Source organism: Aethalodelphis obliquidens, unplaced genomic scaffold (assembly GCF_003676395.1).
Source record: "Aethalodelphis obliquidens isolate GAN/ISIS:26980383/991018 unplaced genomic scaffold, ASM367639v1 scaffold3, whole genome shotgun sequence".
NCBI lineage: Eukaryota > Metazoa > Chordata > Mammalia > Artiodactyla > Delphinidae > Aethalodelphis > Aethalodelphis obliquidens.
Genome location: NW_020837947.1, coordinates 77,074,773 through 77,102,140, shown reverse-complemented (window position 1 = coordinate 77,102,140; position 27,368 = coordinate 77,074,773). Strand labels below are relative to the sequence as shown.

Here is a 27,368-nt window from a genome sequence, read left to right as displayed (position 1 = left end):
CCAGGGCTGATTCTATTAATAATTTGAAGTCGATCTTTTCAGGATTGTTTTTCTCTATAGATACATAAATGCAGATGTCAGCACAGACACACTTTCTCTGTCTCTGTCTCTCTCTCTATTGCTCTCTGCCTAATATTATCGAGCATTTACTATATGTCAGAAAATGTGTAGAGTGCTTTGCAAACATTATCTTGTTTAAACTTCACAGTAACCTTAACAAACAGGTACTATTGTTATCACCATTTTGTGGACGAGGGATCTGAATTGGTACAAAGAAGTTCTGTAATTCGCCCAGCCTGTGTGGTATCAGGATGCAAATCTAGGCAGCCTAACTCCAGAGGTGGCAATCTTAATATTATACTTTATGAATTCCCCCTACATACCTATCAATATAGAGTCTCTCAAATATGTACCGCTTTATTTTTTTATTCTCATAGAATGGAAAGCTCAAGAAGAATGAAATTCTATTGATGCTAATTCTCATTTCACCAGAGCTAACAGTTATGTCTTGCTTATTTGTTTTTCAATAACTTGATTGTCTTCTTTATTTATACATGTCCAGCTGTCAACTGAGTCTTTTCCAGTTTTCTTAATTCTTTTTGCCTGAATCTGTAACCCAAAGTTTAGATCAAACACTAACCCACCCCCAAAAACATTCCAAGGGAAAGACCAGATAATTGTGTTGGACTAGAATTCCACTGTGTTGAATTTGTTTGAAATAAACATCTCTACTGTGATTATGCCTGTAGTAATTAAATAAAATCTTTACCAAACATCTCTTTGATTTGTCCCGTTACCTTCTCTGGATGAAAGCTGAAGGACGTGGCTACTGCTTCTGTTTCCACTAACATCAACACACACCATAGATGAAGCAGTTAATTAACTCCTTCCTTCTTCCTTCCCTCCTTCCTTTCTTCTTTCTACTCATTTATTAACTTAGCAGCTCCGTGTAAATTTATTTTGCTAGTTGTTATGATGAATCCCACATGAGGAGGACATAATCCCATTCTTGCATGACTTTATAATCCACTAGGAATGAAATTTGGGAAGGTAACTCCTATAGCTAATTATTCATCAAGCCACCTTTTGAAAGGAAGGATGGGAGGAAAGTTCTAGAGCATGGGATAGCATAGGGAAGCCATGAGAAAGGATTAACTTTAATTTCAGTTTTTTGACTAACTTAAATGGCTCCAAGTTTTAGCAGAACAGTTGATTCATAGAATTGCAGGAATTTAGAGTAGGTAAGACCTTGAACCCTTTGATTTACAACTAAGGAAACAGGTTCAAAGAAGCCAATGATTTGCCCAAGAGATACAACTGATTGGTTGTTGATTATATATTAGTACCCAGGTCTCTTGATTCTCAGACCAGAGAGCTCTCCACTTTACTAAATCACTAGTGAATACATGGCAACAATCTCAAGTAGGAATTAATACATATGCTAGTTAATTAGTTTTCTAAATGTGAACTGAGCAATTTTTTGGCCCGATCAATTTTTTTTTTTTTTTTTTTTTTTGCGGTACGCGGGCCTCTCACTGTTGTGGCCTCTCCCGTTGCGGAGCACAGGCTCCGGACGCGCAGGCTCAGCGGCCATGGCTCATGGGCCCAGCTGCTACGCGGCATGTGGGATCCTCCCGGACCGGGGCATGAACCCGTGTCCCCTGCATCGGCAGGAGGACTCTCAACCACTGCGCCACCAGGGAAGTCCCTGGCCAGATCAATTTTTAAAATAAACATTTGAACTCTATTGGGCACACTTGAAGGAATCTTGGCATGCTGTAAAATCAATGCCCTAAAAAAGTAGTTGATATTTCTCTGAAGTTTGATTATATATTCAAACACTATTTGTCCATTAGCAATAGGCATATTGATGCTGAGCTCAAAAATATTGGATTCAACATTTTTACCTTAATTTTCAGATCAGTGAGTACATGTATTTATTTACGCATTATTTACAGCATGCGTCTTCCCATGTGCAATTCCTACATCAACCAATTTTTTTATAGTCCTCTTGAGAGAAGATGTTGGAAAAACTTGATTTTGTTATGTTTATCAGCAACTACTGCCAATAACCAATCATCATTCAGAGTGGGGAGCACTCTGGTTCAGCATGTTATATATCATGTTTTCATTACTTGCAGCCCCTTAGGATTTTTTTTTTCATGAAAGCCTAAGCCTGAGCTTTATCTGACAGCATGACTTTGATTCTGATGTTTAAAAATCTCTGCCTCACTAGCTTGTATTATGTTCCCGGTGTATCAGCTTTTTCATAATAAATGACCAAGAACAACTGGCTAAGATTCATATGAATTGCTGGGAAGCTTCAGGGAAAAAAACTTTGATTATGATACAGTGGATAAAATGGTTCATGGTCCCCTAGTCTACTTCAAACTCCTGCTGCTTTTTTGTAGTTACCATGTTGCCAAACATTGTTGTTTCAGACGATTGATATGCATTGACCTCTACTGAGTTTTCATGGTTAGGGATCTTATCTGAGCTGTCATTATCATGCTTCATCATCCAAAAGCCAGTGGTCGGATGAAAGTGTGGTGAAGATGACTAAATAGAAGAGGCAGGTGGATGAGATCAGACAACCAGTGTTGCCAGATTGCTCAATGCTGAACTCATCATGTCATGTTCAACAGTGATTAGTCTTAAATAATATGATGGGAATATCCCAAAATTTCCTTCCAATTTCCCCATGACCTTCAAGGCCAACAAGCATGAAGTCTGAATGGCCTCTTTCTGCAGCCACTCTTCACACATGCTTAATCCCAAGAACTAATTTAGCAAGACACCACGGAGCTGCAGCAATATGGCCTCACTCTTTCCAGCTGAAGTGCTAGTAGCCATCTCACAGATGGTGTCATTTTCATGGGGATCAGTTGAAAGGCTTCCATCCCAAGATGACTTAACCAGAGCAAAACTATTTGAAGCATCTCTTCCTGACATATCTGGCGCATCTCCTAAGGACTCACCAAAGCCGTAAATAAAGAAAACAATTGTGTCCTTCTGATATAGCAGCTGCTAAAATGGAGACATTTTGTACTTTAGGTACCACTAGTAAAACCCAGAGAAAACTCAACCCCCTCACCTCTCAGACTCAAGTCTGCTTTTGGCATCTTTTATAATGCTGTATCTCACTTAATCTCCATCTCCTGAAACTCTTTCACTATGCTCTTTGAAACACACATTCAACCACAAGCCACTTCTAAGTTCACAAAAGCTTCTGAAAATGTTCCCATCACCTCCTCGCTCTAAAAGCAGTGATTCTCAAATTTGACAGCACGCTGGAATCCTGTGAAGTTTTGAAAATATACTGATTCCTGCCTCTCACTTCCAGCGGTTGTTATTTAATCGGTCTGGGTGTGGCCTGAGCATTTGTAGCCAAGTTTGAGAATCACTTCCCTAAGAGAACCCTGGCTCTTTTCCTGAGGACACCACTTCCCCAAGAGCCCTCAGAAGTGTATAGTTTCTCTCCCACTCTCCTTAGATTTCTTCTTCCTCCACATTAACCGCTTCCAGATCATTCTCTCTCCCTCTTCCCTAAAATGTCCTGGCTTTGAATCTCATGACAATATCATTTGTATCCTTTCTGTTTGTAATCATGTTCCATTCACACCCCCAGGGCATTCACTCCCCTTCCTTCCTTGAAGTTACGAGCTCCTGGATTGCTGTTATGCCCTCCAACACTACTTCTGTCAAGTTTCTTGGTGATTTTCAATATTCCCTTAGATGATTATTCTGGTACCCTGACCTCCCAATTCCCTGAACTTCTCTCTTCTAATAATTCTGTCCTTCACACTACTTGTGCTCATTTTCCTTCTCTTCCAGCTTCAATTTCCATTGTACACATCCTCAGTTTCATACCCCTTCTCTCACTTGATTATACTCTCTTGGTCAAATCACAGCCAAATCAAATCTAACTCTTGGTCAAGTCCCATCTCTAATGCTTGTACCCACAGCAGAAAAAACACATCATGCCAAGTGATCTCACTTTAAATTCATCATCACTAATTTTACCTAGGCTGTTAATGCTACCAAGAAATCACACTATATTCCTCTAGTCCACTTTCATTCACTACAATTTTATAACTTCTCTCTTATCAAATCTTTCACACATCTTTCCTCTTGCTACCCAGCCCACCAAGAAAATTGAAGCAATTATAGAAGAACAACCACAAACTCCCACCATCTCTGTACACCTACAGCATCTTTGTCCCTATGTACATAATCTTCTCTTCTGTTACTAGACGTGAACTGTTGGTGCTTCTAGTTAACGCCAACTTCTTGACTTATCCATTAGCTCCCATCCTCTCTTTATGACTTAGGACACGCTCCAGCCTTTGCCCACCATCAATGTTGCCCTCCGTACCAGCTGTTCTCATAAGCGTGCAAACATACTGTTATTTCTACCGTCATAATAAAACCCTCTCTTGACTCCTAGAAGTCCCACTTCATTTTTCTCCTTCTCTCTACAACAAAACTCATTGGAAGAGTTGCCCATACTTCCTGACTCCAATATCCTCTCCTACCAAACAAGCAGTAGCTCATTCATGTGAGCCCACTGCAGTCAGGCTTGTGCTCCTGTCACCCCACTGAAACGTCTCTTATCAAGGCATACCGTGACTTCCCTGTTGCCGAAAGCAACGGTCAACTCTCATTCCTCATTTTCCTTGATCCATTGGCAGCATCTGACACTTCTGATCTTTCTCTCCACCTTGAAAAGTTCCTCACTTTGACTCCAGAACACTCTATTTTGTTAATTTCCCTCCAACCTCTCTAGGTGCTCATTCTCATTCTCCGTTGCTGATTCCTCCTCCTCTTCTTCCCAACCTCTCAGTGCTAGAATTCCCCAGGGCTCAGTCCTTGGACCTCTTATATCTTCTATCTAAATTTACTTTCTTCATGATTTTCACCCAGTTTCATGGCATTAACTACCATCTACATACTGGTGACTTCCAAATCGATAACTCCAGTCCAGATGTCTCCCCTGAACTCTAGACTCTTATCCAGATGCCTACTGGCTATCTCTCTGTAGTTGAATGTCTAACCGCATCTCATGCATAATGCAAAGCTACATTTCCGGTCTCCACTTGTCTACTGTGCTTCCCTACTCAGTAAACGGTAACCCCTTCTTTCCATTTGCTGGATCCAACAACCTTGCAGACAGCCTTAACTAATCGCTTTCTCACATATTCCATATTCAACCTGCCGTCTAATACTATCAGCTCTCCTACAAAATTTGTGCAGAACCGGAGCACTTGTCACCACCACTGATACCACCCTAGTCTGAGCCACCATCAGCTCTTGTCTGGATTACACAAACAGCCGTAAGATGTTCTGGAAAAACTTGAACAAGCTTTTTGGCCAACTCAATAGATAAAGAACTGCTGACAAAGGCAAAGATCTCTGCATTTTCTCTATATGCTCAACTACTGCCAATACAATAAAACTAAAACTGGTTTGGAGTTCACAGGAATGGAATAAAAAAAGACACAATGACATTTAAAATTTTCAGCTTGTTATTCTGCAAGTATTTGTTAAGTACCTCATATATAGAGGTTCTGATTACCATGAAAAATGAAACCTCTCCAAAGGAAAATAAATGACTTTTTTAATAAAAAGTGTTCTGATTTTTAAATTCCTTTAAAGATCCTTTGAGTATAAAGTCACCTCTTTTAAAAGTAAATAAGAAGAGCTAGGAAAATTCAGAAAAAGTTGTAATGAGAAAGGACTGACCTATTCACATATGAAAACATAGTCCTACAATAATTAAAACAGTGTGGTACTAGAGCATGAAATAGAGAAATCTATGGACTAAATTATAACTTGGAAATAGATTTAAATATTATATTACAGGATAAAAGTGACATTTCAAATCATAGGGGAAAATTCATTGTTCAGTTAATGGGCATTTACTTATTGTCTCTCATTTGTCTTTATTCTACTCTGTGCCACTGAGTCTGGAACACTGCAAATTGCATTTCCTGACTCCTGTGCTTGCTGCTTCCTGTTGGGTTCTGCCATGGGGTCATTAGTGGGATTAGAAGGTGGGGAGCGGAGAGAGGGGAGCTCCTTTCTGCTTTGTTTTGACAGCACTGCTCCAGCAGCAGCATTAGCTCCAGCTCCAGCTTCTTCAGACCTTCCAGACCCAGCCTCCCTCAGAGGAACCCACAGAACCTGGGCAGTGAGCCCTCCTCAGAGAGGTCCCTCCTCTGAGCTCCTGTGTTGTACTAAGTCTACCTCTTCCCTTTCTTTCCCCAGCTCTTGAGGTGGTAACTGCTTCCTGAAGTTATTATCTTTGGTTACCTCAGCATTCTCCTTCTACCTTTCAGCTTCCGATGTCTGTGTCACCAAATCTTTTTATTAACTCCTCTCTGTTGACATATTTAGAGTGGTTTCTGTCTTCCTGACAGTAGTCATCTACAAAAAAGTGAAGCATCTCACCTTAAACAAAGATGAATTCCAGATGGATAAAATATTTAAATGGGAAAACTGGGCGGGGTGGGGGGAAGTATTAGAAGAAAATTTGAAAGAAATCTTTCATTATCTAAGAGTGAGACAGCCTTTCTAAGTTTGATCCAAATCAGAAGTCATAAAAGAAAAGACTGATGGTTGACTAATAATAGTAATAATAAATTCTGCATGGCAAGAAATGCCAAAAGCAAAGTCAAAATAAAAATAATGAGGTAGGAAAATATTTTATTTACTTATATCACAGGTAAAGAACTAATTTCTTTACTATATAAAGAGCTCTTATTAATCAATAAAAGCCAAAAAATTCACTAGAAAAACAGGCAAAGAATAGAAACAGACCAGTCACAGAAAAGAAAATACAAATACTTCTAAAAACATTGGAAAAGATGTTCAACCTCACTCATAAGAGACATGTAAATTTAAACTACAAGGACATATCTATTTCACCTATTAGATTGGCAAAGGAATTAAAACATCAGATTGGCAAAACAACTGATAATAAAGTGTGTTGTCAGAGTGTGGGAAAGCAGATCTATAAAGGGCAACTTAGCAAAATCTACCACAAATTTATATATCCTTTGACTCAACAATTTCCCATGCTGGCAATGCGACCAAGAAAAATTCTTACCTGTGTGATAATATGTATGTATAATGTATTCAAGCAGCATCGATTGTGATAGCAAAAGACTGGGTACCCCTTAAATGTCCATCCACAGGGGTCTGCACTAAGGTACACCCAACTGTCAGACACTCTGCAGCCTTTAAGCAGAATGTAAAATCTCTGTATGTTCTAATAGGGAAAGATTTTCAAGGCATATTTGACATCTGAAAAAGACCAATTGCAGAATGGTATATATAATATGCTCCATTTGTATAAAAAACAAAAAGAATGTATACATACTTGCATACATTATACCTTTTTCTAGCTTTTCAACCATATGTGTGAATTAACCATTCCAACTTTTAAATTATTTTTAAGTTACCTAGATTTACTGTGGTGATCATTTTGCAATAGACACAAGTATCAAATCACTACCTCGTACACCTGAAACTAATATCATGTTTTATGTCAATTTACCTCAATAACAACAAAAAAGAAAGATAATAAAATTGTTGTTTTAAATCACACACAAAATATTTTTAACATAAAATTTTAAAAATATAAACACTTCACCCTAGAATTGTATTTTCGTATTTGGTCTGATTTGGCGGCTCAGGTTTACTACTGAATCAGGGCGTGGCTCTATCCAGACACTTGTTTTATAATTACAAGGTGATTCCTGAGGATGTAACTACAATAAAACTCCACCTGTGAAGAGATACAGGAATGACACTCTATCAAAATATAAAAACCTCTCAACGCCTGGACAGAACAGAAGTTCTGTCCCAGGAAGTCTTTGAGGAAACGTGATCAAGTTGTAACAAGTAATGGAATAAGCTTTTAAGCACCGACAAACAATAGGTGTTTGTCTGGAGAATTGCTTCCCCTGCCTAAGGACCTTCACTGGATGTGGAAAGATGTTAAAAATAATGTAGGACAAAATCAATGAATAGAACAAATGCAGTGCCCCCATCAGCCAGCCTGAAACATGTGGAATATTAGTGCCTTTCCAATCATTTGCATAATACGTAATGAAAGAGACTAGTCCTCAATAAGAAGAGGCTCTCAACAATCCTGAGGACAGGAAATGTTCAGGGGACTGCAGACAAGTCAGTGTGACAGGACCACAGACGGGGGGACACAGTGAAAGATGAACCTCAAGAGGTGAGCAGATGCCCATGCATGAAAGCCTCTCAGTGCAACAGGGAGTATCTGAATTTTCAGCAGAGGAAAGAGTTGATCAATGTGGATTTTAAAAAGCTAACGCTTGCTGTGATATGGAGAACTGTGGATGACAAGACCGCAGGAAGTAGTACCAGTTAGGCTGTTGCAGTAAACCATGAAAACAGCGGGAAGGACACCGAAGTGAGGCACTGACGGTGAAGATTATGTCTCTGCAGTTAGTTGAGGTCAGGGACCCTATGGCTTATTCCTCCCCTTCGCATTCTCCCTACTACCTAGCCGGTATTCCACAATTGCCTGTCAATTATTCCCTGGTCAGTTGAATCAACTGTCATATGGCAGTAGATAGTCCGTAGCAAGGACCAAGTTGTTTTTTGTTTTTAATTTTTTATTTATTTATTTTTGGCTGCATTGGGTCTTCGTTGCTGTGCGTGGGCTTTTCTCTAGTTGCGGTGAGCGGGGGCTACTCTTCGTTGCAGTGCGCAGGCTTCTCATTGCGGTGGCTTCTCTTGTGGTGGAGCACAGGTTCTAGGTGTGCGGGCTCAGTAGTTGTGGTATGCGGGCTCAGTAGTTGTGGCACACGGGCTTAGTTGCTCCGCAGCATGTGGGATTTTCCCGGACCAGGGATAGAACCCGCGTCCCCTGCATTGGCAGGTGGATTCTTAAGCACTGTGCCACCAAGGAAGTCCCCAGGACCAGGTTGTTGGTCCACTCTCTGCTGTAATGGACAACGGTGGGAAACTATGAAGATCGTGGCACAAGGCAGTGAGACTCAGGGGGAGACGGAATCTTACAACCACTACATCTTATCGCACAGGTGAAGAAGGGGACCCTATATCCCTCCCCACTTAAGCAATTAGAGCTCTGGAGAGGGGAAGAGGGAGGGCAATGTTTGCAGCTTCCTGCGTTCCACTCTTCAGTGACCCAGAAGTGCCTCTCGGTCAGGATGTGTAAGTTTCTTTTCAGGAGACGTCTTTGCCCAGGTCTTTTGCAGCCAGCATACCTGGCACTTCAGGCTGACATGTTAGACCTTGCAACCACCTGTAAAGTCATGTCAGATATTGCAAAGATAAATACTCTGGGCTCACACTCTGCATGCAACAGTAATCTTATCTGCACTCAAATGATTGTCCCTTGTAAACTCAAAGCCAAGAATTTCCATTCCATTTGTTTAAAAAAGGCTTGCACATTTTGATTGTTTCAGAACACAGTTCATCTTACACATTGCTTGCTTTCAGGTTTAAAAAAATGTTTGGTAATTTTCAAAAATTACATGTATATAATTTATATCATATATATATATATATATCACATATTAAATTTTTTTCACTATTCCAAGGTGGCAGGGGTTATAATATGCCTTAAATGGGCTGATCCACTTAAGGCTCAAAAACAGTAGCACCGCTCTTCAAGGGACGCTCAGTTTCATTGGTCCCAGTGCTGGTTTTGAGCCCATTAGACCGTTTCCTACATCTGCTTAGGGACATACAAATGTTTGGTTTATCGCTGATTTTCCTCATAAATTAGCTATCCCTCACAGAGCCTTGGACTTGCAAATGTGCTTTCATTATTACTATTTTTAAAAGGCAGGGGGAGAGCAGAGTCTACTAAAATTTGTGCACATTGTTTCTTGTTTCCTTTCAGGCCCTTGATCAGGAAATGTTTAACATGGGAGTAAGCACTGCCAGGGATCAGGGGCTGCTGTTTGGAAAGGTGGTAAAAGTTCCTTCCTGCCAATAAAAAAATATGTATCATCAAAGCACAAAACTGTGTCCACAGACAGGATTACATGTGAGCCGAAAAGACCCAGGTGATAACACTTTTCTTGAATCAGTCCATATTCTTTCTTTTGATCATGCACTAATATCACTGTGAAATGATTTCAACGATTCTCATCAGTGCCCTGCTTTCTCTTTTAAATACAGATGGTTTGGATAAAAATAATTCTCTGTTGACAGCTGTGTGACCTGAGTCTCTTTGAGCCCTTCATGTATTTTGAGGCTGGTCTACGACTGGTTGATGTGATGCTTATGAAGTCAGATTTCAAATCCCACCTGGGCCAGCTAGCTTTGCAAGCAGAAATAGTCCACACATTGTCTGCATTTGGAACTCCATCTGGCAAACCCCAGGATGCCACAGATCACTCAGGGTTCAGAACAAACCCCTGAACCGTCACCACTGCACCAGGAAAGGTCCCCGAGGATCACTGGGGCTGAAACAAGGGAAGACGATGAGGAAGGAAGTGCCTAAAAAAAACGCTGTTCTTTATCTACTAAGTCTTCGCCCAGTGAGTTTCAGGATATCACCAGAACGGCTCAGAAGAGAGGAGGGAATAAGAAAGGGTAACGTTAAGAGCTGGCCAGGGAATTTGTGAACAATGTCAAGCTGCTAGCACTTGTAAGCAGTGCTGCTACAGCGACATCTCACTAATGTGGACACCATCAATTTAAATTCACCATGGTCTAGGTATGCAGTTCTACATTTTACTCTTAAAAACATTTAATAACTATAAAAATGTGTTAAATGAATTAATAAACTAGAAAAATGCACCTAAAGTGAAGATTTTACTTTACTTTTCATGAAAAATGTTTCCAGTCACCAGTTTGACAGTGGCATTGGCATCAGTCACGTGTGGATTCATTAGAAGTGATTTCTACTTTTCAGTATAATTCTACTGAGAAGCATGAAAAAAAGAGCAAGATGCAGGTGAGGAGATAAAGTAGCCTCCTGATGATAGGGATAGAGTAGGATTATTAGTTAGTTTAGAAATCCCACTAGGGGATTAAAGACAGAAAGGGAATTTTTTTGTCCATGCCACTCTCTCACTTTGTCCCAGCTTACCCTTCCCCCTCCCCATATGCTCAAGTACATGCTCTAGTAGGTCTGTGTCTTTATTCCCGTCTTACCCCTAGGTTCTTCATGACCTCTGTTTTTTTTTCTTAGATTCCATATATATGTGTTAGCATACGGTATTTGTTTTTTTCTCTTTCTGACTTACTTCACTCTGTATGACAGACTCTAGGTCCATCCACCTCACTACAAATAACTGAATTTCATTTCTTTTTATGGCTGAGTAATATTCCATTGTATATATGTGCCAGGTCTTCTTTATCCATTCATCTGTTGATGGACACTTGGGTTGCTTCCATGTCCTGGCTATTGTAAATAGAGCTGCAATGAACACTTTGGTACATGACTCTTTTGGAATTATGGTTTTCTCAGGGTATATGCCCAGTAGTGGGATTGCTGGGTCGTATGGTAGTTCTATTTCTAGTTTTTTAAGGAACCTCTATGTTCTCCATAGTGGCTGTACCAATTTACATTCCCACCAACAGTGCAAGAGGGTTCCCTTTTCCCCACACCCTCTCCAGCATTCATTGTTTCTAGATTTTTTGATGATGGCCATTCTGACTGGTGTGAGATGATATCTCATTGTAGTTTTGATTTGCATTTCTCTGATGATTAATGATGTTGAGCATTCTTTCATGTGTTTGTTGGCAATCTGCATATCTTCTTTGGAGAAATGTCTATTTAGGTCTTCTGCCCATTTTTGGATTGGGTTGTTTGTTTTTTTGTTATTGAGCTGCATGAGCTGCTTGTAAATTTTGGAGGTTAATCCTTTGTCAGTTGCTTCATTTGCAAATATTTTCTCCCATTCTGAGGGTTGTCTTTTGGTCTTGTTTATGGTTTCCTTTGCTGTGCAAAAGCTTTTAAGTTTCATTAGGTCCTGTTTGTTTGTTTTTATTTCCATTTCTCTAGGAGGTGGGTCAAAAAGGATCTTGCCGTGATTTATGCTATAGAGTGTTCTGCCTATGTTTTCCTCTAAGAGTTTGATAGTGTCTGGCCTTACATTTAGGTCTTTAATCCATTTTGAGTTTATTTTTGTGTATGGTGTTAGGGAGTGTTCTAATTTCATACTTTTACATGTACCTATCCAGTCAGAAAGGGAATTTTAAGAGAGTTTGGGAAACTGTTGTAGGCTAACGACCACTCAAGAAAAGAATCCAGTAACCTAGCAACAATCTACACTACCTTGAAGGAAGACCAGGTACATTCAGGCTCCTGACACACTCAAAGCCACAAACCCTGATAGTTAAAACACAAGACAATAGATATGGGGTCTGAATCTTGTTACATGAATCAGGGAGTTAATGGTCCTTGAAGAGTAGCATCTCTGCATGTAGCCAAGACAGGAATATAGGTGAAAAGGGAAAGGGGACATTACACCGAAACTTGAGATGAATTACCACATTTTAGTATATATCACCACCCTTTTGCTAATATACATATAATTTAAATAGCACCATGACAGTCCTGGTTAGACCATATAGGGTCAAAGGAGGAACTAATGATGTAAGCCTTGACATCTCCCCTACTTTTCCTTGGATTATAAAAATGTAGCCCTTTGTTCTCGGGGCTGTGCTCCCTTGCCAGCCTGCCAGCTGCTACCTCTCACAGCGTCCATTGTTAATAAACTCACTCTTTGCCTGTCACTTTGCCTCACACTGAATTCTTTCTGTGACAATAGAACCTGAGCTTAAGTAAGTCCTGACACCAGGTGAGCGGTTTCAATTAAAAGACAGTGGGTTTGAGTCCCTTCCTAAGTCAGGGATCATGGGTTCAAGTCCCAATGTGAGGTGCAAGTGGATTCAAGTCCCAGACTGAGTTTTGGCTGGGTTTAATCCCACCCAAGAAGCAGTGTGGTTTCATTGAAAGGAGCCTAAACATTCATTCAAGTTGTGATTTAGAGACCCAAAAAATTATTCCAAGTTGTAAATTTTAAAATTTGTTGTTTTGTATGGAAAAAGTTCTGTTGGCAAATAATAAATGCTCTGACCCTTATCTGTGGAACAGAGTTCTCTTTTCCAGTGAGCTTGCGCTTCCGTTTGGACTACAAAAACAGCAGTGGCATATTATTTTTCTGGCATACAATAGGCACTGGCTTTAAGGTCAGAAAGGCATGGTACACCTTACTAGGTCATCCTTGGGTGAGTTTACTTAACCCATCTAAGCCTCTATTTATTCCTCATCTAACTTTTCAGGGCTAGTGTGATTATTAAATCCAATGTGAAGTTCCTGGCATATAGTAGGTAGCACAGGAAGGACGAATGGGTGATATAGACATTATTATCTTCTGCCATTTTATTGTCATTTATTTGTTTTTCTAATTTTGTATTATGAAAAAGTTTTAAACATACACCAAAGGTGAACAAACTAGTATAATGAACCACTCTTCACCTCCTCATATACTTTTTTGGGGACGAAAGGCTGGAGCATGTTAAAGAAAATTCCAGACTTCCTTTCACCCAGCAAGAAGGAGCTTATGATGACAGTGTTTTCAGGGCAGGTTGCCATCTGGTCCCTGGGTGACAGATGGTTCTGCAACTAATATTGGCCTAACATATCCAACAAGAAAATGCATAAAGTGATGCAGGGGTAAGGTATAGGGTTGGCCAAAAAGTTCGTTCGGGTTTTTCCATATGAGCTTATGAAAAACCCTAACAAACTTTTTGGCCAACCCCACACCATGAAAGGTAGAAACCAGAACGTTCACCACCACCTGATGTTTCCTTGGCACAGCCTCACTCTTGGTCACTGTGCTGAAGGTTCTGCCAAAGCCAGTCTCTGGATTTAACATGCATTACTTTAGAAAAAAATTAAAATGGTAATCCACTTTTTGTTTAAAAAAAAAGAAAGCCTTTATATTTACCAATTGGAACTACAAAGTAATTTTCAAAAAGCATTTATCAAGTGCTTCACAGAGTCTGTCCTCTAGGAATCTGTAATTTAAAATTGTTCTTAAAAAGAAAAACATGGACAAGTAGAAGTTTTGTTAAAAATAGTCAAACAAGATAGAAGATGATGGAGATGAATTTACCTAGGGTGGAGTAGGGTGGAAGGAGAGAAGGGAAGTAGGCATATAGTCAGGAGAAGATTAGAAAATAAGTGACGTAAATATTCCATGTCCAGACTCCCTGGGCGATGAAGACCTTGCTGACAGACCATAATTCCATGTCTAAAGAACCCCAGGAGCTTTGATCAATCTAGCTCCCCTTATGTGGAAAGTTTCCATGCCCCCAACAAGCTGGGGATAAAGACCGGGGAGAGGAGAGAGGGAGATTTGGGATGGGAGGGGGGAGGGTAAAGAGGTGTGTAAATTAGTCTGGGAAGAAAGTACGATCAAGTCAACAGAAATAACCTTGATAAAAAGGGAAACTTCTCTCTGAGTGAAGGGGAAGGGGAGAAAGGGGAGGCAAAGAATGGAGATTCGGGGGATGGAGAGAAGTTGGGAAGACCTCAATCGCCTAAGTAAGAGAGATCGAAGTGTCTGTGAGGGATAAAGGGAGCAAGGGGAGGGGAGGGAGTTTTTCAGGAAGACGTCTGTATCTAACACCTAAAAACCTGTTCAGGTGTTCCCTTCCAAAAAAGGTCAAAAACAAATAAAAAGCCTTCCCCCACCCCTACTGTTCCCTCCTATCCAGCCCTGCCAACTCTCTCTATCCACAAACAAGAGGAAAGCTGGCCCGAGCCCTTCTGGGCACCAGCAATCTGATACCAACACTCACCATTCCTTTGAAACTGCACCTTTCAAATGCTAGCTCAATAAATGGCTGTTCTCGGTTTCCCCCCTCTGACTTTGCAGCAGCACTGACAACTCTAAATGTCTTCTTCCTGAAATTCTCTCCTCCCTGGAACCCACGACACATCGTGGTTCTGGTCTGTCTTCCTTTCTCTTTAATCATGTCCTCTCTTCCTTTGTTTTTTTTTTTTTTTTTGCAGTACGCGGGCCTTTCACTGTCGTGGCCTCTCCCGTTGCGGAGCACAGGCTCCGGACGCACAGGCTCAGCGGCCATGACTCACGGGCCCAGCCGCTCCGCGGCATGTGGGATCCTCCCGGACCGAGGCACGAACCCGTGTTCCCTGCATCGGCAGGCGGACTCTCAACCACTGCGCCACCAGGGAAGCCCCCTCTCTTCCTTTTTTTTTTTTTTTTTTTTGCAGTACGTGGGCCCCTCACTGTTGTGGCCTCTCCCGTTGCGGAGCACAGGCTCCGGACGTGCAGGCTCAGGAGCCATGGCTCACGGGCCTAGCTGCTCCACGGCATGTGGGATCTTCCCGGACCGGGGCACGAACCCATGTCCCCTGCATTGGCAGGCGGACTCTCAACCCTCTCTTCCTTTTTGACCAGTTCTTTTCTCTCTCCTCCTCTTAACCATAGTTGTTCTCTAAGGGTCTCTTTTTGGGCTTGACTTTTTCCTTTTATTCTCTATCCCTTGGCTTCAACTACTGTCTCTTCGGATGAGTGCCCTCTTTGTTTCTCTATATCTGTGTTGTAGCCACTAGCCACATGTGGCTATTTAAATGAATTATTATTAAATAAAGTTTAAAATTCAGTTCCTCAGCCATAGTAGCCATATTTTAAATGCTCACAAGCCACATGTGGCTAGTGGCTGCCATATAGGACGGCACAGATATAAAACATTTCTTCTTCATAGAAAGTTCTTTTGGACACCACAGGTCTGGATCTTACCTCTCCCCTGAGCGTCTGACCTGTCAGTATTCTAACTGACATCTCTCCCGGAATCACAAATCTATTATGCCCCCAATCTTACTCCATTTAACACACATTTCTCATAACAGTTATCTGTACAAAGTCTAATTTCATTTAAAAACAGCTCCATGTAATAAGCAAACATGCCCAAATAATTGAGAAATATTTACATAGATAAGTTGGATATTTAGATGTGGTTTGTTTTACTAAAAGTAAACGAGACCATTTTCACTGAAAAAAATTACAGGCTATAGTCATTTATGGGAGGACTCTGCATCTTTCACATACCCCTGTATAGTATTTCCCCATGTCCAAAGTTTCATAAAATAATAAAAAGATTTATTTTGTGGGACATTTTCTTTATTAATTTTTTTACATTTCTCAATAAAATCAAGCTTCTCGCCTGCAGTGCCAATGAGTACCTTATTCTCAGTGCAGAGAAGCCAACTTTCTGATTCTATTAGGAGCCCTAAAAATATTCTGCCTAACAATGAAAATCAGACACCAAAACTCTTTGCCAAAATACTGACAATCCTACTGGATACATGAGATTCTGAGGCATAATATTCAACAAAGAATCAGATCTGGTCTTGATTTTAATCAGAAAGTAACCTGTCTCTTTGCTGCTTCCTAAACTTAGCAAAGACCTACCATTCTCAGCATGCTGACCATTTTGGTGGTATGAGGTTTCACTGGGCAGCCTCGCTCCGAGTGACCTCAGCCCGAGATTCTAAAGATGGAGCATAGTAAGTGCAGGTGAGTCATCAATTTAAAAAGTCATGCAGAGTAACTAAAAGCCTCATTCTTCAGAAGCACAGAGATTCCATGGGAAGCCTTACCGTGTGACAAATGGAACTCACTAAGGAAAAGAAAACCCATCCCTAAGGAAAAAAGTGATAAATGGAACTCTTGTAGGTTAAACCTATCGTGCTTGGTTGCTCTAGGTAATTCCATCTGAACAGATTATTACCATTCCCAGTGGAGTTATGACATCTCTCGTTAAAGATGACAGAAAAGTAAAATCTTAGTATGGTAGTAGGAACGTCACTGTAAACATTTGGGACCATTACTGTTAAATCAATAACATTGTGTATACTATGAACTTACACTTTCTCTATATAGTTCAAAGTCTTTTGCAGACATTAAAAAATGGATTTTATGACGGTCTCATAGAGTGTACAAATATTAGGACCTTCTGAGATTAATCATCAGTTACCAGTAGACAAACAATGATGCGTCCAGCCCTTTTCTAGGTACAATGAGGCACACGAAAGAAGCAGAAGACACAACCCCTTCTCTCAAGTTGTTTCAGGCAGCAAATATAAGTAAGTACATAAAACACTTGGGGAATGTGTATGTATGGGAACTATGGTTTATATTTCAGGATTTCAGGACAGGAGAAAGACAAGTGTCAGGGAGCAAGTAATTAATTAGAAAATACTTCACAGAGGAGGTAAGCCTTTGGTGGTCCCTAAAAGAAATCTGTGAGAGGTTGGGAGAGGGATGAATAGGCTGAGCACAGAGGATTTTAAGAGCAGTGAAAATACCCTGTAAGGTGCTAATAACAGTATATACTCGTCATAATACATTTTCCAAACCCATAGAGTATACAACACCGAAAATGAACCCTAAGGTAAACTACAGGCCTTGGGTGATTATGATGTGTCCATGTAGGTGCATCAGTTGTGCCAAATGTCCCACTCTGGTGGGGGACGCTGATAGTAACAGGAGGCTATGCATGCGTTCAGAGGGCATAGGGGAAAATCACTGTACCTTCCTCTCAGTTTTACTGTGGTCCCAAAACTGCTATAAAAAAATACCCTTTAATAAAAAAGGAAAAAAAGAAACGTTGACTAGTACATGAAGGGAGTATAAGATAGAATAAGGACAAATACATGCCCTGAATTTTCCTAAAGATCCCCAATTTCTGTCCTGTAAGTAGTCTTAAGGTGGAAGAAACATATAAAGAAGCTTAAGGGAAAAAACACTGGGATGGTGTTAGTATTTGAGATTGTACGTGTGAGTGTCTAGGTCAGGGCTGGGAAAGAATTTGAGACTGCCTGATTGGATAGTCAGGATCAAGTTAAGGAAAACAAAAAAAGAGAGTTAATGGCTATGGGGGGGTGGGGGTGGGGGGGTAGGGTGGGTGGGGGTGAGTGGGTGGGGAGCCTGTTAATAAATAGTTTTTACGGACCAGTCTGATCAATTTAGATTTCAATCTGACAGGGTCTAGAGACCTCTTGTAAATTCCTAAGCGCCAGCATGACATGATCAGAGAAGCATTTTCGACGAAATCGTCTGGTAGCAATTATCTATTGAGCTTCTGCTCCCCAGCCCTCATACTTACTAAATGATACAGACTTGCTCTCCACTCCAAATCCTGCCATCATCCTAGGAGGTGTCAACATTCACGACTTTAGCCAATATCTTCACTTTACCATGCCTTGACCTCATTAATTCTAATTGCCTTCACTTCCACTCCCAGGACCACACCCGAGACCCTGCATTAGTTAAAACCACACCACACAGAAAACGTAAGTGCAAAAAGTCCAGCTTCAGGTCCCTCCAGCCCTCTCCGGCCCACACTCCCATGGATGTCGCTTCCTTGCTGGGCACTGTCTCACCAATACACTCCACTTTCTTTCATTTCTGTCCTTTCACTGCACCCACTGGGACAACGTCAACCCCAGATCCAGAGCTATAAAATATATCTCCCCTGTACACTCAGGCTGCCACTGCACACACACGGTCTCTCTGCTGGCTGAGTCCTCAACTCTACTCATTAATGTTCCTATTTGTCCACGGTCTCCTTCCTTTGACATTCCCCTCGGTAGCAATACGGCATGTACATCTTTATCCTTAAGACCACTGCTTGGTCCCATCTCCTTATTTTCAGCAGAATATCACTTTGTCTTTTCCTTGCTGAGAAAGCCGAGGCTTTGGGGAGATCTCCCTCAATTGCCCACCTTCCTCTACAAACGGTATATTTATCCCCACCCATTCTTTCTCCTCTCTGTCACAGAAGATGAAGGCTCTCCCTTCTTTTCAAGGGCAAAACCAAGGTCAGCCCCCAGACTGTGAGGAGAACCACTGAAAGAAACCACCCGCCCTGGTCAGGCAAGATAGGAACCACTTGCATCAGTTCTCTTACAACAGGAGGTCTTGGTAAGGAACGCGGAACTAACAAGCTACGCCAACTGGAAGAATTAGGGAAAGGTCAAAAGGAGAGAGGAGACACCAGTCCACATGTCCTACCAACCTCCCAGAATCCTTCTCACTGGAATCCATCTTGGCTGAGTGATGTGTGCGCCACCAGGAAGAACCCTGAGTCAGGATGATTGGCCACAGAAAACCCAGAAACTAACCCAATTACCGTAAAACCCGAGAGTGCGAGCCACACGGCAGAGCAGTTCTTCTGGGTTCCCTTACCCTGCTGCTCTCCGCTCAGGCTCCCCTTTCCAATAACGTCTCTTGCTTTGTCAGCACACGTGTCTCCTCGGACAATTCATTTCCGGGTGTTAGACAAGAGCCCACGCTCGGGCTCTGGAAGAGGTCGCCCTTCCTGCAACAAAACCATACCTTTGATTCCCTCCCCCTGCCTCCTTCAAGACATTGCTTCATCAAAAATCCTTGCTCTTTCCCATATCTTTGACCCTGCTCATTTTTGGTTCTATAACCCTTTAACACAAAAACACGTAAAGTCTCTTTCATCATTAAAAACACTCCCTTCACCTGAGGTTCCTTCTAGCTACCATCCTATTTTTCTCCTCCTTCATTATCTAAAGTTTTCCAAATAACATCTACATCGGCTGAGTGTAGTAATCACAACAGCCCCAGAAAGCAGGAAATACACAGACAGGGAGTAAACAAAGGCTCAGAGTCAACACTAATAAGGTCAGCTTCCAAACCATCTGGGTTCTACAACACTTCCCTGCAGGACCTGGCATTCAAGTTATGCTGTTTTAGCCTTTTACTTTTTAATACTCCCATGTTTCACTTAAAGCCCCCAAATAGAGAAAAGCAGCATGGTGATTTCAAAGCAGGAAGTCATCAAATGTACTAAGGACATACTCTGTACCAGACAAATGATTTACTGCTATGCTAAACAAAAGGGAAATTTAGCTTCTTCGGCTGTGTTCAAAAAAAAAAATCTGATTACCACTTCCAGACAAAAAAAGATTTTCTAAATTCCTGGATTTTCACTAGAACATGTTACTTTAGTTCGGTACACGGGCCTCTCACTGCTGTGGCCTCTCCCGTTGCGGAGCACAGGCTCCGGACGTGCAGGCTCAGTGGCCATGGCTCACGGGCCCAGCCGCTCCGCAGCATGTGGGATCTTCCCAGACTGGGGCACGAACCCGTGTCCCCTGCATCGGCAGGCGGACTCCCAACCACTGCGCCCCCAGGGAAGCCCATTCCTCTAGTTCTTTAACTTCCCTTCACTTCTGCAACCACTGACAGTAGGCTTACACTCACTGAAACTGCCCTGGCAAATGTTCCCAGTGACCTCTGGACCCACAAACCCAACAAACACTATTCAGTCATATTCAGCTGAAACTCTCTGCTGGTTGGACGGAAGCAACCTCTCTGTCCTTCTTGACAGTCTTGACTCCCTTGGATTCTGCATCCTCCACCTCTTCACACCTGCTGACGGTTGTTTTTCGGATGTCTTATTTGTGGCCTCCAAATGGAGGTGCAGTTTTCCCTCCACCAAATACTTCTCCACAGAAGGCAGACTGTTCACTGATGAGCACGACCCATACTTTTCCACCCGCTCAGTGTTTGATTCTGCTCAGGGTGGTCCCTAAGCTCCTCTCTGCCTGTCCAAGACCTACCAATCCTTCAAGGTCCAATTCTTCAGTGAAACTTTCCTCCACTCATCTCCTGAGATTTTCACAATCTTTCCCACCTTTGTACTCCCATAGTTTGCATTGCAGTTACCCTACAAAATATTCATTCCTGTACATTCTCATCTGTCCTACAGGTTGGGAGCTCTTTCTTCATGACTGCTGTAATAGCCGGTGCTGAAAACCACGCTTGACACATAGTTGGAGCTCATCAGATTTTAGCTATGAGTATTATTATTACTCACCTTTGCATTTTTCAGACCTCCAGTTTCTTAAATATTGGAAAATCAATCAATTTTGAATTAATTAATGCCTTAAGAATGAATAGACTCTCTTGGTGAGAAAAAAGAGTGGACAGAGGACTCACCTATAGTAGGTAGTAGTGAGGTTAAAAAAGGAAAAAACCAAACTAGTGAACAATATTAAAGAAAATGGCTAGGACCCCCAAAGGAGAGAACAGAGGAAACTTCTAACAAGCCACAGGCATATTGAAACAGAGCGGGGCCTTGTGGGGCTCCTAGGCATGGAGGCCTTTTTTGTTCCCTGTTTCTTGTAGGCAAGACTCCAGCCTCCGTGACCTTCCCTGAGATCCAAAGGGCAAATTCAAGCAGCTGCTAATCAAGGGAGGAGCAGCCACGAAACCACCTGAGGCAAGATTAAAGGGACAAGAGAAGCTCATCAAGATTAGGAGACTGGGGACTTCCCTGGTGGCGCAGTGGTTAAGAATCCACCTACCGGGCTTCCCTGGTGGCGCAGTGGTGGAGAGTCCGCCTGCTGATGCAGGGGACGCGGATTCGTGCCCCAGTCCGGGAAGATCCCACATGCCGTGGAGCTGCTGGGCCCGTGAGCCATGGCCGCTGAGCCTGTGCGTCCGGAGCCTGTGCTCCGCAACGGGAGAGGCCACAACGGGAGAGGCCACAACAGTGAGAGGCCCGCGTATGGCAAAAAAAAAAAGAATCCGCCTACCAATGCAGGGGACACAGGTTCGAGCCCTGGTCTGGGAAGATTCCACATGCTGTAGAGCAACTAAGCCCATGTGCCACAACTACTGAGCCTGTGCTCTAGAGCCCGTGCTCCACAACAAGAGAAGCCACCGCAGTGAGAAGCCCGTGCACTGCAACAAAGAGTAGCCCCGCTCACTGCAACTAAAGAAAGCCAGCATGCAGCAAGACCCAATGCAGCCATAAATAAATAAATAAAAGATTAGGAGGCCGACCACCTGAGACCCTGCACACACCCTAATCTTGCCAGCAACTCCATCCTTGGGAAGTACTGTTGTAAAACTCCTTATCAACTCCTCTTGGGTTGGGACACAACCCCTCATGGGTTTTGGAGCAAGGAGACGGCTGTGTCCCCCTTTGCCTGGCAAAGTAATAAAGCTCTCCTTTTCTACTTCACCCAGAACGCTGTCTCCGAGATTCGATTCGGCACTGGTGTACAGAGAAGCTGAGCTTTCAGTAACAATATTATCTGTTTCATAAATTATCTTTGGAATACAACAACTCCTTCTGCCGGTCACCCAGATGAAGGAAGATTTCTCACTGTGTAGTGACTCTGCCTCTGACTCAGCCTGGCGAACACCAAAGCCCAGTGGAATGGTAGCGCACCGTAGAGTTACTATCTTGTTTTCTCTGAGCCTCCTTACGCACAGGTAGAAGAGAACTAACTATAAGGACAAAGGAAAACATGATGAAAGTCAATTTGAGGTTGGTTTTTCTAATACGTATTTGAGTGGCTATATCAAGGGAATTTACTATATAAAAGAGCTAGATTTTTTTTCATCAAGAAAAAGAATCAATTAGTATCCTGCTTTTGAATTATTCTACAAGAATATCCTTCTGCCAAGTATTCTGTGTTACGGCTTTTTGATGTAAGTACCATTTCCTTTGAACTTTTGTCGTTTTTACTTCAGCCAAATTGACTGGCTTCTTGAAAGCACTATTTTTGGACAAATACAAGGGGAAATTAATCATGATGCCCAAGTGATGGTCTGGGTGTACTATTTCATTATTTTCAGTTTAGTCTAAGAAATATGTAAGCAGTTTTTCACCCAGAGAGTAAAAATGTTCCAATTTATTAGAAAGTACTTGTTACTGGAAGCAGTCAAGGACAGAAGTGTAATCATGGAAACCATCCCAGCTGCTTCTATGCAGGCAATGCCGGCCAGTAATTGTGCTGAAATGACGAGCTTGCATCTGCTAAGGTGTGGCTTGAAAAGTCTGGAAGATGTCACGCTCCAAGACCAAGGGCATGACATAACCAGTTCCAGACAAGACTCCCTAAAATGCAAAAATCCCTGGGAGGAGCAACTCCATTTCTAATGCATGTCGTGAAGGTGAACTTCAAGAGTTCACTGGACACCTCACTGGCAAAAACAAAACAAGACAAAACAAACAAAAAACCAGCCAATTTGCAAATTTTGCAAAAAGCCAATGCTAACAATAAAGGTCAAAGGTCATTCTGTCTACAATGTTGGTTCAACAAATTCCCATAGATCACACAACAGATTCCAAAGACGGCAGAGTACTGGTACCAGAAAACACAGAGAATTGTCTATAATGTCCAAAACCCTGGCTATGGAGAATGAGTGAGATCAAAAAGAAGCCTAAGAAAAAGAAAACTGGCATGAAGAGCCTGAGTGAACCTCCATCTCTTAGTTTCCCCCCAAGTCACTTCCAGGGTACATCTCCTACAGGCAGACTTGATCTCGGTCTCATCTCCCCAATATTTTAAGCCTTTTTCTCTGTGTGTCACCCTCCTGATTTTGACCCGTGGTTCCAGTCCCCCACAAGGCTGACCCTCATAGAACAGTGAATATGAAGCCCCAGGGTTGCGTGGTGCCCAGCCCGTGGCCATGTGACACTCCTCCCCGCCTCCCCAGTTTTCTCAAGATCCAGATCACACCAAAATGCAAGGCTCAGGTCATGGTCCACTTCCTTGATGTGAAAGAAACCTTCCTCACTTTCTCTTACCTAAAAAATTCTCAGGCTTCCCTGGTGGCACAGTGGTTGAGAGTGCGCCTGCCGATGCAGGGGACACGGGTTCGTGCCCCGGTCCGGGAGGATCCCACATGCTGCAGAGCAGCTGGGCCCGTGAGCCATGGCCGCTGAGCCTGCGCGTCCGGGGCCTGTGCTCCGCAACGGGAGAGGCCACAACAGTGAGAGGCCCGCGTACCGCAAAAAAAAAAAAATTCTCATCATTTCACAAAATGGCTTTGTCCCTGGAGTTCACAGAGTGAGTCTACTTCAAAGAAATCCTGAAGACGAAGAATAAATATAAAGGTCCTAGAGCCCACCCTGCACATCCCCCGAGTGGAAGTGTTATAAAGGAAGGGAAACTGAACTGAGAGACACAGAATCTGGATCTGGAGCAAATGTTAACTAAATTGCTGTGCGACCTTGGGCAAGTCACATAACTTGTCTGAGTGTCAGTTTCACACTTGAAATATAAAGGAGGTGGATAGACATCTCAAAGCTGCTTGTCAGTCCTGATACTTTATAGAACCTCAGAACAGCACATGCAGAGGAAGGGTATTTGAGTCATAACACAGCTGCTCCATAAAGGGAGGTGATAGGTGGCCTTTGACGTCCGGGAGACAACTCACTAAATGCTCATAAATGTCAGGCTGAAGAGCATATAGGCCTGAGCCGAGGGTACCTAAACTCTCTGTCTGTCTTCTCAGTGCCAGATCTTTAGATAGACTTTTTTTTTGCTTGTCTCTATTGTGGCAAACCTGGCCCATAGCTGTCACATTTTCACCAGCCCACTCACATTTGCTAATGCCGACTCCCTCCCACTCTTAGCTACAACACACACACCCCCTCCTGTGACGATGAAATGTAAATATGGGAAATATAAATATGCCTCTAAATATAGGAACAGTCTCGTTTTTAACAAATCTAGTATTGCAAAATCTGCATTTACAAGTATAGATACTTACATATGTATGTGTGTGCATATAAATATATGGGGGGATGGAGTATTTGCTTTGCAAATGAACTCACCATGAAATTCCTTATAATATCAGGTCCTTCATTTCTCCACTGCCTCCCCTACAAATATCTTACACTCTTTCCTTATGTATTGCTGCTCAGGAATACATCAATTTTGGAAGGTAAGGCATCCTGTATTCACAAAGATTAAGGGAGAGCAAAATGCATTTCTTTGGCGCCTTCTACTTAATTTCTTTAATGTCCCGGGTGTATGGGCTTGTAGTTTGCATGCCTAGGCTCTGGAACCATATCTGGAAACACCATGAACATAAAAGCCACGTGAATCTTAAATACGGTCCACAATCTACCATGATATGACATCCTTCTACAGAAATTAGAGTCTAGAAGAGCCACAGGCTTCACACAAGCCACCATGCCTGGAGGAAATAAGCTGATGACAAGTGCTTTGTGAAGATTTCTTAGGTCACTGTTGTACCTTCCACTCAGGTCAATAGCTGTAGGCTGGGAGCAGCTTAAAAAATTGGACTAATATACTCTGCCTCCTTAAACAATAAATGTTAATAGAACAATAACCACATTTCTGGCAGTGGTGAAGCTATTTTTAGTAATGGTGGTGCTCTGGAAATTTTCATCTTTTGCTGTGAAATGCAAAGGTGATTTTTCTCAGTCTATAAATGGTAAGCTCAATCGCACTTGTTTGTTTTTAATTTGAGTTTTGCATGTTTTCTATTTCTCTTTACCCCAGGGGTTTCCTTATCTGTAGGCACTCACAGATTAGAACAGGAACAGATCAGATCCCCCTAGTTTAGGATAGGTTGCAAGTAATATGTCTGATGATAACAGCACCAAACAAAGGCTTCATCTCATTCAATTTTTGGTGTTCCCCTAGAGGCTTATGCAAGTTAAGAACCTAACAAAAACAAAAAGGAAAACAGCAACCTCACTCTTAAATCATCCTCTCCTCAAAAAAAAAAAAAGTTATTGTTTCCCCACTTGGAGAAATATAACTGTCCAAGGCTCAGAAACTCAGAAGAATCCCAGCTCCCTCTTGGATCCTTAAAAACATTCTCTTAGGGCTTCCCTGGTGGCGCAGTGGTTGCGAGTCTGCCTGCCGATGCAGGGGACACGGGTTCGTGCCCCCAGTCCAGGAGGATCCCACATGACGCGGAGCGGCTGTGCCCGTGGGCCATGGCCGCTGGGCCTGCACGTCCAGAGCCTGTGCTCCACGATGGGAGAGGCCACAGCAGTGGGAGGCCCATGTACCGCCAAAAAACCCCCAAAAAACAAAAACACATTCTCTTAGTGGGGGACCTGGTAGCCACAGAAGGTTGGTGGGGATGGATAGTGGAAAGTGCCCTGGACCAAGAATCAGGGGGCCTAAGATGAGATCTGGACAACCCATTAACCCTTCTGGGCCTGTCTCCTCATTATAAATTATAGATAATGATACCCACATTATTATTGAGATCAAATGAGATAATAGACTTGAAAATGCTTTGTGAAAGTATCAAGTTTTCACAATACAATGCTCTGCTGATTTGAGTGCATCTCAACTCCTACGACCTTGTAGAAAATTAAAGCTGAAAGTCACAAAGAAGAGAGAAAAGAGTAAGACTGGTTTAAACAAAGTTTCCTTCTCTTTCTCTCTGTCTCTCTGTCTCTCCCTCTCCCTCTTTATCTCTCTTTTACTCTACCTTCTGGAAAAAAGCAAAAGTAGCAATTGATCTTAACTCTGCCTTCTAATAATCATGACCTTTTCACAGTTTGCAACCACAGTCAAGGGCTAAATTAGATGTTCTCACTGATTACCTACTACTAGGTGTTAAATTATTATCAAAATTATGTCATGAAAAAATTTTCTGCTTCTAGAGAAGCTTGATGTTAGAATCAGCATCTATTCATTTATTCGTTCATTCAACAAAAAACGTATTCAGTGCAAACTTGTGCCAGGCACTAGGGATGCAGGAATGAATAAGGAAGACAGTCCTTTTCCCCATGAAGTTCACAATCCAGTGAGGTAGACAGGTTCATAATCTCTTATTTTATACCTTCAGACTAGAGACACAACAATTGAAAAAATTGGACTCTACCTGCAGCTCCCCTTCCATTATACTCAGTAGCTGGATGAGGTCTTCTTTGGATAACTCCAAGGATTTCTTATTCTTTCGTTCACTTTCTCCAGATGGTTTTAGGTGTCGTTTGACAGTTCCTGAGGCCATGACATCTTCCTCCTTTCTATTTGATTTGTTCTTCTTTTTTGTATCTTCCGAGAGACTTTTATCATCAGCATTGCTGATGATGGAGGACTTGGGGCAGGAGACATGCCCGTTGGACGAACTTTCACCACCCTGGTTTCGGGATCTCATTCCCACCTAAAACACGTGAAAAAAGATAAGATGTTTTTACCACCACTGAAATTATTTTTGTCTAACTACTCAGAAACTAATAGCAGCTTTACAACATTACCAAGAAAGAAGAACAAAAAGATCAGTCCCAAGTTAGCTTCCTTACAGCTTCAATGAGCGTGTCGTTAAAAACTACAGGAAAATACTTTGACCATCTTCAGGAAAAGATGGAAATGTGATTCTAACCTCACAAACATCTCAAGCCAAGTAATCAAGGTGAACATCAGCAAGGCCAAGTCACGCTGATAGCACTGCTGATTCTGTCAAGTATCTTTGATAGAATGTGATAAGAATGGCACTTTACCTTTGCCATCTTCCTTCTCCAAAATGTGACCCAACTCTAACAAT

General features: G+C 42.1%; 1 protein-coding gene across 2 annotated transcripts in view; it reads right to left on the bottom strand.

Annotated features, from left to right (window-relative positions):
* FILIP1 (filamin A interacting protein 1) overlaps positions 1–27,368 on the bottom strand; it is a 193,171-nt gene that overhangs the window by 81,858 nt on the left and 83,945 nt on the right. For both annotated transcript variants that reach the window (XM_027092282.1, XM_027092276.1), the window contains exon 2: positions 26,706–26,987. In XM_027092282.1, the coding sequence (XP_026948083.1) occupies positions 26,706–26,981 (276 nt within the window). In that variant the 5' untranslated portion in view covers positions 26,982–26,987. The remainder of the gene's footprint in view (positions 1–26,705; positions 26,988–27,368) is intronic.